Below are 16,938 nucleotides of genomic sequence, written 5' to 3' on the forward strand. Positions count from 1 at the left end.
GAGGGGGTGGGGAGGAGAAGGTGCAGCTGGATTCAATGAAAGTTCCATCCTGCCGAAACCTGGGCACTAATTGAGGAGCTGTTCCCGCTGCTGCCGGTGGGCCCCTCCCCCAGGCTTGACGTCTTGGGGATGTTCTGGTCAGTTCTGCTGGCGTGTGATGTGGTGGATGACAGTGTGCTCAGGCCACCTGGTTTTGCGCTGAGCCTCCTGCTGTCTGGCTTTGTGTGGGAACATGGACCAGTCCATGGTCTAAAGGCTTCTTACCTCGAAGATGGGCAGAACAATATCCACTTCCGGAACATCACACGTGAGCTTTCTCTTAATTTGTTTAGTGACCTAAGAAGGAATTGTTGCTAAAACACAGGCCCTGTTAACCACAGGCACTGTGGTGGCCCTCGGGGTGTTGGGGGGCTGTAAAGGGGCCTCCCGAGTCAGCGCATTGCCCCCATGTGGTCCCTCCCCATGTTCAGCTGGGTGATCACCTTGCATCTTCACCTGCAAATGAAGGAGGCCGCTTCTTGGGTTCATGCGGTTTTTAAGTGAGAGTGTGCACAGTGGAAAAGGAAAAGGTTTGTAACCCTAAGGGTGACCTGGAAGAGACAGCATTCAAAGTCCTTGGCTGGGGAATGGGTGGAGAGGGTTGAGTCAGAGGGCAGCTGGATGGGTTGAGGCAGACTAAGGACAGAGCTTGCCCGGCCTGGAGGGCAGGCCCGGTGAGCAGCGGGCCCAGCACCTCCCACTCCAGAGACTGCAAGACAAGCGAGCTGCCCTCTTGGAGCCCCATTGGCCAGGGCTTCTGGAAAGCCGCAGCTTGCTGTGCGGGGAGACTAAACCCCAGCAGAAAGGCCCAGCAGGGACTAGAACCCCCAGGAGCTCATAGTCTCATGGGGGAGACACTGCTGGAACCAGACAGTTATGGGAGAGGACGTTTTCCTTGAACCAGGTCTCCAGCCCCTCCTGTGGGCTGGTCCTGCCCCAGGAGCTGGACCCGCGCAGTGAACCAGGAGGATAAGGGCCCTGGCCCCTTGGAGTTGGTATTCTAGCTGGGGTAGGGGTTGGGGGCGGGGCCCTAGAGAAGCAAACAGTAAGAGGACAAACGTCACATGAGTGCCAGGGAGAAAACAGCCAGAGGTAGAGGGACAGGGTCGTGAAAATCCTGGATCTGGGCAAACTTCAACCCCTACTCAGACGGCCAAGCCCTGGCGATGAGGATGGGCGGTCAGGAAGGCATGTGGGCCAGCGGGTGGGTGCCGGGCATGGCTGGACAGACTGGATTTGAACATTGGCTCTGTCTCTTACCAGCTGGTGTTGTGGAGCACATTCTCTATCTCTAAGCCTCAACTACAAATAGATACTGACAGCTTCTCACCAGGCTGGGCAGGGACAAGTGAGGTCCCTGAGGTGCACGTCAGGTGGGCTCGGCAGCTGTCATGATCAAAGGGTGGCACTGGGGCCTGTGCGGTGTTTGGGATCAGCTCCCACTCTCTGAAGCCTAGACTGAGGGCCCCTGAGCGAATGTGGTTCTAGAACCATCCTGCAGAGGGCAGCAGATTTCCACAAACAGCCTGCCCGGCATCCAACACCTAAACCCAACCCAGGGAAGGTTCCGGGCTCTTCCCTTGCCCCGGTGGGTCTCTCCCCCTTGGAGCCCACAACAAAGCCCCCCACACCCCAGGAGATGTGGAGCCACGTGGCTTCCGCAGGAAGGGAGACAGGGGACGGGGAAGAGAGGGGCAGAGGCTGCAGGGAGAGGCAGCCTCACTGCCCTCCAAGAGCAGGGGACGCGAGGGGACAGGCTGCCCTGTCCCCAGCCTCCTTCATCCCTACTTCCAGCCCTTGTGCGGGGACGCACAGGGTCCTGCTCTGCAGTCCAGCCTCTCCTTCCTCCCACCTGGGAGGGGCAACCGTAGGGACCCTTCTGAGCCACAAGGCCCCCCTGGCATCACCGGCTGTTCTCGGTGACCTTCACCTTAATGTCCAAGCGCCCTGGTTTGGGTCTGGGGCCCTCTGTGACCTGCCCCTGCTGGCCACTCGAACCTTCTTGAGTCCCCTCACTGCATCCAGCCCCAGCTGCTCTCGGCCTCAGGTGGAGGAGGCCAGCTCCGCCTCTAGGGCATGGTCCCTTTCTTCCTCCTCCATCACTTCCATCTGCCTGCTGAACACCTGGTGGTCTTCAAGAATCAATTCCGGCCATCTCTGGCGCTGCTGTTCCCATCTCCATGCCTGCTGGTGTCTTCCCTGTTCCCACAGATGCCGTCAGAGCCCTTGGCGCATCCACCTGACCGAGGCTCCCTCGGAAAACCCAGGTTCTGTTCCTCTCTAGCTCCGCTTCCTGCCTCCACAGGTGCAGGTGAGAGGTGACAGCGTGCTGGCAGTCCTCAGAGCCCTCGCTTGCTCTCAGCACCTCCCCTGCCTGGGCTCTCACTTTGGCGGCATTTGAGGAGCCCTTCAGCACCCCCTGCACTGTGGGAGCCCCTTTCTGGGCTGGCCAAGGCTGGAGCCCACTCCCTCAGCTTGCAGGGAGGTGTGGAGGGAGAGGCGCAAGAGGGAACCTGGGCTGCGTGCGGCACTTGCAGGCCAGCTGGAGTTCCGGGTGGGCGTGGGCTTGGCGGGCCCTGCACTCGGAGCAGCCAGCCAGCTCTGATGGCCCCAGGCAATGGGGGACTTAGCACCCAGGCCAGTGGCTGCGGAGGGTGTACTGGGTCCCCCAGCAGTGCCAGCCCACCCGCGCTGTGCTCGATTTCTCGCCGGGCCTTAGCTGCCTTCCCGTGGGGCAGGGCTCGGGACCTGCAGCCCCCCATGCGTGAGCCTCCCACCCACTCCATGGGCTCCTGTGCTGCCCGAGCCTCCCCGACGAGCACCACCCCCTGCTCCACGACGCCCAGTCCCACTGACCACCCGAGGGCTGAGGAATGCGAGCGCACGGTGCGGGACTGGCAGGCAGCTCCACCTGCAGCCCCGGTGCGGGATCCACTAGGTGAAGCCAGCTGGGCTCCTGAGTCTGGTGGGGACGTGGAGAATCTTTATACCTAGCTCAGGGATTGTAAAAACACCAATCAGCACCCTGTGTCTAGCTCAGGGTTTGTGAGTGCACCAATCGACACTGTATCTAGCTGCTCTGGTGGGGATGTGGAGAGTCTTTGTGTCTAGCTCAGGGATTGTAAATACGCCAATCAGCACCCTGTGTTTAGCTCACGGTTTGTGAGTGCACCAGTCGACACTCTCTATCTAACTAATCTGATGGGGACGTGGAGAACCTTTGTATCTAGCTCAGGGATTGTAAACGCACCAATCAGCGCCCTGACAAAACAGGCCACTCGGCTCTACCAGTCAGCAGGATGTAGGTGGGGCCAGATAAGAGAATAAAAGCAGGCTGCCCCAGCCGGCATTGGCAACCCACTCGGGTTCTCTTGAGCGCTGTGGCACTCATCGCGAAGGTCTGCAGCTTCACTCCTGAGCCAGCGAGACCACGAACCCACCAGAAGGAAGAAACTCCGGACACATCTGAACATCAGAAGGTACAAACTGCAGAGGCGCCACCTTAAGAGCTGTAACACTCACTGCGAGGGTTCGCGGCTTCTTTCTTGAAGTTAGTGTAGACCAAGAACCCACCAGTTCCAGACACACAGGGGGCTGGGAAATTGTTCCAGGGTGAACGCAGTACCAGGTTCTCTAGGCTCATTCCTTAGTGTGTCTGGGTGCCCTGGTCCCTGGCTAAACAGTGGCCTGGAGGCACTTGCTGCGCTTGGAGCCTTCTCTTGTGGGTGCCCAGAGGAGCCAAAGCGGGTGCTACCTTCTCTGGGGGCTGAGGAGGCTCGGAATTCAGCCAGACTTCAGGTCCCTGCTCCCCAGGCTTCGCAGACGAGGGGGCATATTTAAAGCAGACAGGAGACAGGTCCTAGTTTAGAGCGGCTGTCTAAGACTCTCTGCTGGGCTTGATGTTAACCCTTTTTCTGTTGGACTGTGGGAAGAGTTTGGGGACCTTCCTGCAGCTGAGCTGGAGTGGTGATGGGGCTTTAGGGGGTTGGGGCAAGTAGTAAATAGGGGGAGTTTGCTGATATCCTGGTGTTATTTTAGTATTTTAGCATCTACATGGCTGTGCTGGACTCATGGGCTCATGGCCCTAGCTGCTTAGGATCAGGCCCAGGCTCTGCACTGCGGGGAGGTGGGGAGGTGGGGAGGTCGGGAGGTCTGGGCAGCAGCAGCAGGGTGTGGTGTCAAGTAGCTCGCACAAGAAGGACTCAAAGCCCAGCGTGGAGACCCAGGGCCCTCACTGCAGGCAGGCTGAGAGCATGGGCTCTGGAGACAGCTCACCTTCAAATCGGGTTGCATCCTGGCTGCTGTGACCGGGCCTGGGTGGTTAATCTTACAGGGCCTCAGCGTCTGCGCCTGTAATCCTGGGAGAACAGTGTTATTTTCCTGATGAGAGAACAGAGCCTGGCACATGCTAGTACCATGTGGGGTGAACCCTCATTACTGTGGTCCTCAAGGGTATAGGCATCCTCAGCAAGGCCTGGCTAATGCTTGGTGATCTGGCCCGAGGTGGAGCCCATATGCCTGCCCTCCCTGGACCAGGACAGGCTGGCAGTGACACCTCTGTGGTCCCCCTGGCTTCATCTGGGGCCACCCCTTTCCACATTGTGTTAGGCTCCTGCTGACCTGTACTACAGGGCATCTTCACCTTCTCCTTTGGACCCCATCCCACATTGCTCTGCCCCAATCCTGGAGTGCTTGTTGTCTCCTTCACTTTCTCAGCCCTGCTCTGACAGTGGAAGCAAATACTAATCAGATAAAAGAATCCCTACCCAATCATACTGATTTAGTTCTTCCCAAACGTGGGACTACAGATATATGGTGGGGAGGATGGTTCTTAGAGGTCTCTGGAAGAATTGAAACAATTTTGTTTTCATTTCATTTATTACTAATTTTTGAGACAGGGTTTCACTCGTGTCTCCCAGGCTGGAGTGCAGTGGCACGATCTTGACTCACTACGACCTCTGCCTCACAGGTTCAAGTGATTGTCCTGCCTCAGCCTCCTGAGTAGCTGGGATTACAGGCATGCGCCACCACGCCCGGCTAATTTTTGTATTCTTAGTAGAGATGGGGTCTCACCATGTTGGCCAGGCTGGTCTCAAACTCCTGACCTCGTGATCTGCCCACCTTGGCCTCCAAAAGTGCTGGGATTACAGGCGTGAGCCACGTGCCCCGCCTATGTTTTCATTTTAATGAACATCTTTTAAAATCAATTTAAAGAAATCCTGGAGCATTCGGAAGAGAGGGAGGGAAAAGGGACCCACGACTTAGGATTGTATCAGTGCCAAGGGGTCAGTGCTGCTTGACCCCAGGAGGATGGGGGAAACGTGCTGACGGTTGTCACAGGGCCTGAGTGGCAAGCAGAAGGGAGCTAAAGCACTGCTTGGCACCCAGGACAGGCGCTGAGCTCCGAAGAACCTGGGTCCTGGCAGCCGCTCCTTCCTCCCATGAGACAGCCTATTTGGTGTCTGCAGAACATCATCCACTACTTTAAATGAATGCTGTTCATTTGAGTTTTATTGGTTTTGTAGTTTTGTTTAGCCTTGATTGGTAAATGTGTCTTGATTTTATAATTGAAAGGAGAAATAATTACAAAGAGTTTATACCTAGCCTTATGAATAATAAAATTGACTCGAAGCAGCCCTGGAAGGCCTGGAGGAGTATTGGCCCCTAGACAGTCTGTACATTATAGGTGTTTGGGAACCCAGCTGTCGATGACCTAGACCTGTGGGTAAACAAGGCTGCCTATGAGATGGGCCTGTGCAAAGAAGCCACCTTCTACCGAGGCTTACTGGGCACCAGGCTCTGGGCCTGTTGCTTTGTTGCATTTTTTTTTTCATTTAGTCTCCCGACAATCCTATGGAGTGGCATTTATCTCATTTTTCAGCTGAGGATCCTGAGGCCCAGACACGTTAGGTAACTTGCCTAAGATCACAGAGCAGGGAATTGGATCTGCTAAAACTTTATTGACGGCATATGTTAAAGACAGTAAGAAAGACTTTATTTGAGGTGGGGGGCAGCGTTGGACAGGGACCGCTGCAGCTGGGAAGAGAGATTGGGGTCCCCTCTGAATACAGTACAGGCAAGTGGGAATTGATGGCCAAGGAGCAGGGTGGGCTCAGTGGATAGAAAACCTCTTAAGAGGAAACACCTGGGGGGATTCTTGCTGAAGGCAGGCCAGGTGATCAGACGTCCCCTGGAGGCGGTGGGGCATGAAGACCACGATCAGACAGGAAGGGCAATCAGATGTGGAGGGCGGAGGATTCCAGCAAGACCAATTTAGCAGGACTCTTGCTAAAACCGAACAATCCAGAGACAAACACGGAAGCCCAAAGCCCAGGCCTAACTGGAAGGCTCAGGGCGGCCTGAGGAGAGATGGGTCAAGGCGGGGATCATTGTCAGAAGTCAGATTCTAGCCCGACTCTGAAGGCCGAGCCTGTCACCACCTCATGCAATGGCTTTCCCTGCGGTCTCCCAAGGGGCTTTGCACCAGTATGAGCTTATGTAGTTCTTCCCGCTGCCCAGTGATTAAGGCCTAGTCCTGCACCCAGTTTACAGCTAGGGCAGTGAGGCTCAGACACAGCCTGTGGCTTAAGATGAGGGTCAGAGAACCTGCCGTGAGCTCCGTGAGGACAAGGGTGTGCCGCTTCCTTCTGCCACCCGCATCCCCTTCCCTGATGGGCTGGTCACTGTGAAGGGCCCCCTCCCCACACTGCACGTGTAACTCGTGTTGTTACATATGTAAGTATGATTACACGTGTAATCACACATGTGACTCGGTTAGTGTCTGTCTCTCACCACTAAAGGTCAGTCCCGTGAGGGCGGGCACATTGATTCGAGCGATCACAGCTGTATTGCCAACATCAAGCATAGCCCCCCGGCTCATCACAGGGCCTCATGACGTATTTGTTGAATGCCTGAATGTGCCCCCAAATCCAGACCACGACCAGCCACATCGGGGGTGGCCTACAAATGTTTGTGCCAGGAAGGAAGGGAAGAAGGACTCCTCTAGTTTTATGCAACCAACACCCACCCTGGGGCACTTGCCTTAAGGGATTAATCTGAGATCATTAGCAGAGAAAGGGAAGGTCAAGTCCGCTCAAGAAGGCGGTTGCCGGAGTTTTCCTGCTCCATCCTGGGGAGGGACCCCTGGCTCCAGCCTTGACCTGAGGGCCACTCAGCGGCCCTGCTCATCAAACCGCTCTGATGGAGCCTGCCTGCCCTTTGAGCCCCTCCTCAGTCAGCCTCCCAGTGGGGGCCTGGCCCCACCCTCTGCTCACCCCAGAACCAGAGCCCTGGTTTGACTCCGCCCCTGCTGTGGGGCTCACGAGCATGCCTTGAACACAGGCTGCCTGTGCCCCCTGCAGCGCCCCGCCCCAGCTCGTTCTCTGCTCTCAAGCGAGGAGTAGGTGGGTGCAGGGAGCGGTGGGGTGGACGCGTGCTCTCCTACCAGACCCTGGTTGTAACCTGGAGTGGGTCAGTTGGCTTCTCTTAGCTTCTGTCTGTCCGTCTGTAAACTAGGGCAATATCTGCTTTCTAGGGTTTTTGTGAAATTTGACAAAGCAATGCAGGACTCGTCTCTATTTCCCAAGGAGGTAGACGTGGTGTCCAGAGGACGACAAGGATGGCAGCTCACCATGCACGTGGACCAGAGCCCACTCCATGGCTGGGCGAGCTGGGCAGTGGGTGACTGGCAGGAAATGGTCAGCTTGGAGGAACGGTGCCCTCGAGGTGGTCAGTAACGGGAGGGCTGAAGAGAACAGCGGCCAGTTACTAAGAGCACACGGTGGGCCGGCCGCCGCGCTGCATGCATTACATTTCATCTTCAGGACCGCCACGTGAGGGAGGTGGCGTCATTGTTCCCTCACAGCTGAGATAGCTGAGGCTGCAAAACAAGGAAAACCCACCCTTTTCATGCAGCCAGTAGGTGACAGAGCTGGGAGCCTGGATCGGGTCTGGTTCTGGAGCCCGGGCCCTTCCTTCTGTCTGGGTGTGTCTGTGCCCATGCCACTGTCCATCCCTGGCCATCCAGGCCCGTGAAACACAAGGTCCCTCCCCCTAGGCCAGGGCATGGCGGGGTAGGGTGGGGCTGGTCCAGTGGACAGAGCTCTTGCATCGTTTCCTTGAGGGGGTGCTTTGGGGACTGCTGCTTCCCATATTGCCAACTGCCTTATGTCCTTTACAGTCCTGCGGTCAGCATGGCCCCGAGCCAGCTCACCAGGGTAATAAACTGCCACAAGCCCCTTCTCTGTAACAGTTGACGCTGGCCTTGTTGCACAGATGGAGCTCAGAGTGAGCTCAAAACCAATTCCCCAGACAGTGTCTGAACACATCTTTGTTCTTCTCTGGGCAGATCTGCTTGGCCAGACACATTCTGCTTTGGCTGAACGGCCTGGAGAGGGCTCCAATGCCTGCTGGGGAGAGCTGAGGGAGCAGGTTTGAGTTCAGATGTGGAAGAATCCAAGTGCCGTCTCAGGGTCACCCTGGGCAAGGACAGGGTGATGCTGGGCGACATGAATGTTTTCGCCTTGGGATCTGGGCTGCCTGGGATCACAGCCCTCATTCCGGAACGCCACTGACATTACGAGCGTGCCTTGCACACTGGCTGCCTGCAGCAGTCTATTAATTCAGACCATCCTGCTAGGACTTTCTGAGAGTGTTAGTTTCTGTTCCTTTGCCTTCAGGGTTCTGCTACTCACACCATGTCTATATCTTAGGGAGGGAAGGATTAAAAAGTCGAAATGTTGAAAAGCCCTGCAGGATGGGGAAGGTGGCTAAGGAAAGCTGTTGATAGCAGGGTTGGGGGCCTTGGCTGTGCCGATTCAGAAGGTGGTGGTTTCCCAGGGGACAATGGGAACTTCCACGGAATGAGGTCTGTAGACTCCTGGTTAGAGGGTTTGGGGGGCAGGGGTCTGCCCATTGCAGCAAGCTTCTTTCCATTGTTTCAAGGGTTTGGTAAGGCCAATCAGACCAAAGAGATGTGATTTCTGGACCATACCTGAGATTTGCACACAGGAAAGTGCAGTCCCTGCCCTTGTGTGTCTTGTCTGCTGGGAGACACAGGTATGCGAGGTCGGAGGGTGGACTGTTTCTTCAAGACGCCCTCTCCCCAGTTCTGGCTGGTCAGCCTGGGAGTATGTCGGGGCAGGGGTGGCGTGGCATGCAGGAGCTGCCCCATGGACATTGCCTTAATGAACGAAACTGTTAGTTGTTTTTTTTTTTTGTTTTTTGTTTTTGTTGTTGTTGTTGTTTTTTGAGACGGTGTCTTGCTCTGTCGCCCAGGCTGGAGGGCAGTGGTGCGATCTCTGCTTGCTGCAAGTTCTGCCTCCCGGGTTCACGCCACTCTCCTGCCTCAGCCTCCCGAGTAGCTGGGACTACAGGCGCCCACCACCACGCCTGGCTAATTTTTTGTATTTTTAGTAGAGATGGGGTTTCACCATGTTAGCCAGGATAGTCTCGATCTCCTGACTTCGTGATCTGCCCGCTTTGGCCTCCCAAAGTGCTGGGATTACAGGCGTGAGCCACCACTCCCGGCCGAAACTGTTAATATTGAGTGCCAACTTGATTGGATTGGAGGATGCAAAGTATCGTTCCTGGGTGTGTCTGTGAGGCTGTCGCCAAAGGAAATTAACATTTGAGTCAGTGAACTGGGAGACAGAGACCCACGCTTAACCTGGGTGGGCACCATCTAATCACCTGCCAGCGAGGCTAGGATAAAAGCGGGCAGAGGAATGTGGAAGGACTAGACTGGATGAGTCTTCATCTTTTTCTCATGCTGGCTGTTTTTTACCCTCAAACATTGGACTCCAAGTTCTTCAGCTTTTGGACTCTTGGACTTACACTGGTGGTTGGCCAGGGGCTCTCGGGCCTTCAGTGTCCCAAACCTGCTTCTCCCATGATCTTTCCAGTCATGGTAAATGGCACCACCATTTCCCCAGGTGCTCAGACCCCTGGGGAAGACATCGTGGTCTCCTGTCAAGCTCTCTCTCTCCCCAAGCCCTGTCAGCCCCACCTTCTTCTTAGACCCCAAAGGCCATCATTTCTTTTTTTAAAATTATGATTATACTTTCAGTTATGGGGTACACGTGCAGAACGTGCAAGTTTGTTACATAGGTACACACGTGCCATGGTGGTTTGCTGCACCTATGAACCCGTCATCATCTACATTGGGTATTTCTCCTGGTGCTATCCCTCCCCCAGGCCCCCACCCACTGACAGGCCCCAGTGTGTGATGTTCCCTTCCCTGTGTCCACGTGTTCTCATTGTTCAACTCCCACTTACGAGTGAGAACATGTGGTGTTTGGTTTTCTGTTCTTATGTTAGTTTGCTGAGAATGATAGTTTCCAGCTTCATCCATGTCCCTGCAAAGGACATGAACTCATCCCTTTTTATAGCTGCATAGTATTCCATGGTGTATATGTGCCACATTTTCTTTATCCAGTCTATCATTGAGCCCATTATTTCTTATAATCGCTGCATTGCCACTGCCTCAGACTGGCTCCTGACTTCCTCTTTCTTCCCCAGCGGCCCCAAGTCACCTCCATATAGTAACTAGAACCATTCCTTTAAGACCCAAGCCAAGGCAGGCCCAGTGGCTCACACCTGTTATCCCAGCACTTTGGGAGGCTGAAACAGACGTCTCGCTTGAGCCCAGGAGTTCAAGATCAGCCTGGGAAAACAGCAAGATCCTGTCTCTTCAAAAAATTTAACAATTAGCCGGGTGTGATGGCAGGCACCTGTAATCCCAGCTACTTGAGTGGCTGAAGTGGGAGGATTGCTTGAGCCCAGGAAGTGGAGGCTGCAGTGAGCTGTGATTGTGCCGCTGCACTCCAGCCTGGGTGATAGAGTGAGACCCTGTCTCTAAAAAAGAACAATAAAAAGACCCAAGTCGGACACATCATTCCTACACTCAAAGCCCGTGAATGGCTTCCTCTGGCAACTGGAGTCAAACATCAAGTCCTCCCGGAGCTGGAGAGCCCTGCCGTACTTTGGCTGCTCTGTGGCCTCACCTGGGACCCCTGGTCTGTCCACTTGCTACTGTCCAGTGACAGTGGCTTCCCACCATCCCTTAAACTCCCCCTTTGCTGCCGCTGCTCTAGGGCTGTTGCACTGTTTTCTCTGCACAGAATGCTCTCTCCAGCTCTGCATGGCTTGTTCCTGAAATTCATGCAGGTGAGCTAGTCAGAGGCCCCCTTAACCCCAGCACAGATGAATGCCCCTTCTCACCCTCCTGCAATCCAATGTGTGTCTCTCGGAACCTCTGGCCCACTTCCCTTTCCTCTGTGGAGCTCGTTACCGTGGGACCCGGGGTTTTGTAACTGGTTTATTGCCTTGTCTTTCCAATAAGAATGCACAGCAGTCTGTCTGGGTCATTGCGGTAGCCCCTCACCCCCCTGAACAATGCTGGGTAGACACCCAATAGAGTTATCAAATGGATAAATAAATGCAATTGCAGAGAGGAGGCGGCCACTTTTGGCGGCCTCCATGCGTGGTGCCAGGGCCATGTGCGAGGCCATTGACGAGCGTTAGCTCACTGGATTTCCATACTGACCTCGGGAGGTGGAGACTCACAAATCCATTTTACAAATAAGGAATCTAAGGCTCAAAAAATCCCAAGGAGACCACACAGCTCGCGACGGGTTGAGCCAGTTTTGACGCCAAGTTTGCCTGCAGCCCGAGCCCAAGTGCCACCCCTGCTCCATGCCACTTGCTGGCACAGCTCTGATGACTGTCTCCTGCCTGGCTCTGACGGGTCTCTGCCCAAGTGTTCTGGTAATGATTTTCACTCCCCAGTCTGCCCCCTTCATCGTGACTCTCATTCATTTGTTTTAAAGGCCATTTCTCTCCTGTCCTATAGCCTTGCACATTCTGGTTAGCTAAACAAGAACTCCAGGAGTTCTCGGCAACACATCAGTGAGACAGGATGGGGCGGGGAGAGGCGCCCACCTCTGTGTGCTAATGCATTTACCTCCAGGCCGCAGGCCTCTGCGGAGCTGGCAGCCAGGAACCTCCAGAGGCTCCAGACCTAGCCCGTCCTGCAAGATGATGCTGCTTCTTGGGAATCTTTTAGCTCAGGATGCTGTGTTCCATATTCACGATGGCATTTCCGTGTTCATGAGGGCAACCAGTAGTAGCATGGCACTTGGGAAAGAATTCCAGCCGGTTACATTTAGGGTCCTGAAAAAAAATTCCAAACCAAGAATACTTTCTGGCTAGTGCCATTTAGCATTTTCATCTAGTAGAGAGTTTTTTTTCTTTATCTTCTGTGTGCCCTGGCTTCTCAGGAACTGTTCTCTGTGCCGGACGAGCACCAATGGCTCCGCTCCTCCTTGCTGCCTCCCTGAGTCACTCTGTCCCTGGGACTGCTAAGGGCACGGGGCCTCTAGTGACGGTTCCGGCCGCCAGGGAAGATGCTGGGTACGTTTTGTCCTTTCCAGTCTGGTTCCTGCCTCCCAAACCCAACTCCCGTGTTCTCTGTGGGAGCCCTGCAAGAACAGGGCTTTAGAAAGTTCTCCTTTTTTGGCCGGGCACGGTGGCTCACGCCTGTAATCCCAACACTTTGGGAGGCCAAGGCAGGCGGATCACGAGGTCAGGAGATCAAGACCATCCTGGTCAACATGGTGAAACACCATCTCTACTAAAATACAAAAAATTAGCCAGGCGTGGTGGTGTGTGCCCGTAGTCCCAGCTACTTGGGAGGCTGAGGCAGGAAAATTGCTTGAACCTGGGAGGCAGAAGCTGCAGTGAGCTGGGATCGTGCCACTGCACTCCAGCCTGGCGACAGAGCAAGACGCCGGACTCCATTTCAAAAATAAAATAAAGTTCTCCTTTTTCTTCAGCCTTCCTGGTCTGCCTGGGATTAATGTACATGGCCACTCTTGGGACTCCTCCCCTTGCTAGCCTGCAGGTTCACCTCTCCCAAAAGTCCAGGGTCTATATCGCCCCTTTCCTTCTCCCCTTACCTGATTTATCTTGCTTTGGGATAATACCACCCCCTCCCTCCCCACGACCAGACAAGCCATGTGTGCCCCGCCCTCTCCTAAGCAATTTACAGGAACGAACTCCTGACTCTCCAAACAACTGTATGGGACAGGCACCCCCCCATCTTCCAGAGAACAGCATGCAGGCTCAGAGAGGTGAAGTGACTTGCCCATGGTCACACTGCTGGGGAGGTGGAGAAGCCAGGATGTAGGCTGGCTTAACTGTGCTGCTATTCTGCCTCATGGCATTTAGTTTGAAGAGAAGGGGCTTCAGGGCAATACTAACCTAGGTGCACAGGTTGTCCTTCCCGTTGCTAAGGAGCCCTAGGCAAGTCAGTTAATCTCACAGAGTCTGTTTCATCGGCAAAATGGGCCTGAATTTCTTCCTGATTCACTGAGTAGTTTTTACAGATGAAATGTGATCACACCTGGCAATAAACCTGGTCCCACAGTGACGTGGACAGCAGCCTCCTCTGCAGCACCACTGCTCCGCCCGGGCTATGAGAAGATGGGCACTGGCAGGGAGGGTGGCAGGCAGTCCCACAGCTGGGGCTCCAGGCTGATAGCAGTGGCTGAGACGGAGTCATCCCAGATCTCAGGCCATCCCACCCATCTCATCCCAGAGGGCACCATATGTCTCTCCACCACGTAGTCACCTGTCTCCCTGACTGTGTTCCACTATCACTAGAACAAGAGGATCTGGGCCTGCCAAGCTCCAAAGACAGCTCATCGTGAGGAGGAAAAGTGACTTTAACAGCCACCACACATTGCTTTTGTAAACTGCTGCATCTTCTATCCGCCTTCACAGCATTCACACGCACATACACATGCGCACACATGCGTACATGCACACACACAGGCATGCGCACACATGCGTAGATGCACGCACACACAGGCACGCGCGCACACACACAAACACACACTTGCTGCAGGGGATCCCACCACCAAAGTCCATCCTCCACCCCCCTCAAGGGAGCCAAAGTCTGTTCAGAAAACAAACTCCAACACGTCTAAAAGAAAATAACAAAAAAACCAAACTTTACTTGCATTTAGCCATTAATAAATAATTTACAGTATGTACACGCGGTGACACTCCACACAGGTCGCAGACACGTGGACGCAGTGAGGGGTCCCCACTTCCAAGCAGAACGTGAGCAAACACAACCAAAATAAAGTGCTTCACTTTTACTTCCAACATAGGGACCAACTAAAACCAGCAGGGAGAGGGAGCGCCCGAGCGCCCTCCCACCCGCCCACACACGGTTCTGGCAGAGGGAGCAGGACCTCTTGGAGGGAGGGGGAGACACACGTTCTGCAGCCTCCTGGCCAGTGTATGAGAGGTCCCTGGGGAACAGCAGAGGGGCTGCTGATGGGTGGATGCTGATGGGTGGGTAGGGTGTGGGGCTGTAGGGCTGCTGGCAGGATCACCCTCCAGGGCCTGGCTGCACTTTGGGAGTGAAGCCTGGCTTTGTGCTGTGGGCACAGCAGCACAGGTGGGACTGTTCTGGGCTCCTGGATGAGCACCCTGGGCTGAAATGAGGCGGGAGCCAGCGGCAAGTCTCTCCTGGCTGTGTGGCCACAGGGCTTAAGGGAAGAGATTAGAGGTTGAAGACCCTGCCAGGGATGCTCAGAGCTGAGAGTCCTAAGACCCTGCTCCTCTCCCCAGACTCCAGACGTGGATGGACCGGGTTGGGGGCTCTTGGGGTTGTGAGGAGGAAGCAGAGGATCAGGGCAGGCCAGCTGGCCCCATCCACTGGGTCTCCTGCCACACCCTGGGGCCCAGGCACCCCTGCCCAGGAGCTCTTGCATCTGCAGGAGGGAGAGGAACAGAAGTCAAGGATCTCTTCTCTGTTTAGACATTTAGAACCAAGCACTTCGACTTTCTAAGCACAGGGTGGAAGGGGCAGGGGCCCAGGCCAGAGACGGGCAGCTGAGCAGGTGCCTGAAAACCGGGACCTGCACTGGTACCCACAGCAGCCAGGTGAACATGGGCAGGGAGGCCACAGGCCAGAAGGCACCAGGCGGGCACGACCTACTGGCCAAAAGGTTCCATCAGTCTGCTAAGGTGCCAAGCAGCGCCCCGGGGGTGCCCTGACTGGGGCCAAGCCCCAAGGATGCCTCCCTGTGTGGCTGGGGTGTCCCCGCTGGCCTAGGGGGATCGAGTGTGCTCTCGTGTAAGAGTGTGTGTGTGCATGTGGCGGGCACAGGGGGCCCCACGGATCGGCGAGCAGCAGTCGGCCGGGCCTTTCAGTGCATTGCGAGGGGGAAGGAGCTGACTCTGACGGTTCCCAGTGTGTCTCTGGTGGGGGATAGGGGGCTTCAGCCTGAGGGGATGTTTCGCACATTCACACTGCGGGGGCGGGGCGAGGGGAGCTGCTCTCCCTCTCACACAGCTCTACTGTCAAACATCACGGCACCAGTCACAACCTTGTCACGTGCACTAGAAGGGGAGGGGTCCATGCCTGAGCCCTTGGCAGCAGGCGGTCCCTGGCGTTCTGCGGGGCCATGGTGGACACGCCAGGAGATCTGCACCCCGTTGGCAGTCCCAGCCCACACATGGAGAAGCCGAGAGGACAGAGCCCGCGCCTCCCTCCACATCTACGCGTCTAGCAGAACACAGGGAGCAGGGCCAGGAGCGGGACGAGGGCGCCCAGGAGGGGCCGGGGGGCCAGGGGCAGCCCCGCAGCCGCCCTGCCTGGCAGGTCCCGAGTCCTCTCATACAGGTGCAGTTTGTCTTTGTTGGAGTGGAGCATCTTGACATCCTCCAACGCGTAGTAGGCGGCCAGTGTGAAGTTCACGTCGCCCGTGGTGAGGAGGTCGAAGACGCAGGCCTGGTAGTACAGGTCCTCCACCGGCAGCTTCTCCTTGCACTTGGCCACGGCTGTCTCGTATGGGAAGGTCTCGGGGGCTGTGGGTGCAGGGCTGGCGGCTGCCAGCCTGCGGGCACTGGTGCCCTCAGCATTGGTGTGGAAGGCCTGGAAGTCGATCTGCTGGTTGAGGGGGCAGCCCCGCAGGCAGAGGTAGAGACCCTGGCTGTCCCAGTCCTCCACAGCATTGACCACTTCCTCTGGCATGCGGACAGCAAAGGTCAGGTAGCGGCCCACCTGGCGCACCACGATGGTGGTGCCGATGTACTTGGCCTGGATCTCCACGTGCTGGCCTGACACCTTCTCAGTGATCTTCAGGCTGTTGGCCCCGTGCTTATCCCCACCGTTCTTAGAGCCATCCACGAAGGCGGCCGGGAGCTCGTCCATCTCAGCCTGGTACACCTTCTGGTCCACACACTCCTGGAAGTTCTTGAAGATGATGGTGAGCTGCCGGGGAAAGGGGCAGAGGAGAGTGGGTGAGGCACAGTGGGAGGAGGCACAGCCCCACACTTAAGATGCTCTAGACTGAGAGGAGGGCAGGAAGGATCCCCAGGGATGCCCCAGACACTCCCTTCCCCAGGTCGGACAGATCAGTTCCACCTGCGCAGCTGTGCACTTGACATTCTTTCAATGAAAACAACTTGCCCTTTTTACTTTAAAAAGTGACTTAGAAAAATGTTAGACCACTACCCTAAGTAGAAAACTAGCTCTTTTACTATGTAGGGGAGTGAACCAGAAAAATAAAAGCATAGATGATTAAAAATAAAAGGTCAAAAGCCCAGTGTGGTAGGCTGAATAATGGCTCCCAAGAAGAACATGCCCTAATCCCTGTAACTTGGGAATGTTCCCTTAGATGGCAAAAGGGACCCTGCAGATATGATTAGGTTAAGAACACTGAGATGAAGAGATTATTCTGGATTACCTGGGTGGGCCCTAGATGGAATCACAAGTATCTTTATAAGAAGGAGGCAGAGGGAGATTGGACTAACTAGGACAGAGGAGAAGGTGATGTGATCAACAAGGCAGAGATTCGAATGATGTGGCCACAAACCAAGGGA

The 16,938-nt window shown here is 55.5% G+C and overlaps 1 protein-coding gene across 3 annotated transcripts in view; it reads right to left on the minus strand.

The window, feature by feature from the left end:
• Positions 1 to 14,034: 14,034 nt before the first annotated feature.
• Positions 14,035 to 16,938, minus strand: part of RGMA (repulsive guidance molecule BMP co-receptor a) — a 45,747-nt gene continuing 42,843 nt past the window's right edge. For all 3 annotated transcript variants that reach the window (XM_034939469.3, XM_034939468.3, XM_063597155.1), the window contains one exon: positions 14,035 to 16,327. In XM_034939469.3, coding sequence (XP_034795360.3) covers positions 15,620 to 16,327 — 708 coding nt within the window. In that variant the 3' untranslated portion in view covers positions 14,035 to 15,619. The remainder of the gene's footprint in view (positions 16,328 to 16,938) is intronic.

Source organism: Pan paniscus, chromosome 16, assembly GCF_029289425.2.
Source record: "Pan paniscus chromosome 16, NHGRI_mPanPan1-v2.0_pri, whole genome shotgun sequence".
In the NCBI taxonomy this organism is placed as follows: domain Eukaryota; kingdom Metazoa; phylum Chordata; class Mammalia; order Primates; family Hominidae; genus Pan; species Pan paniscus.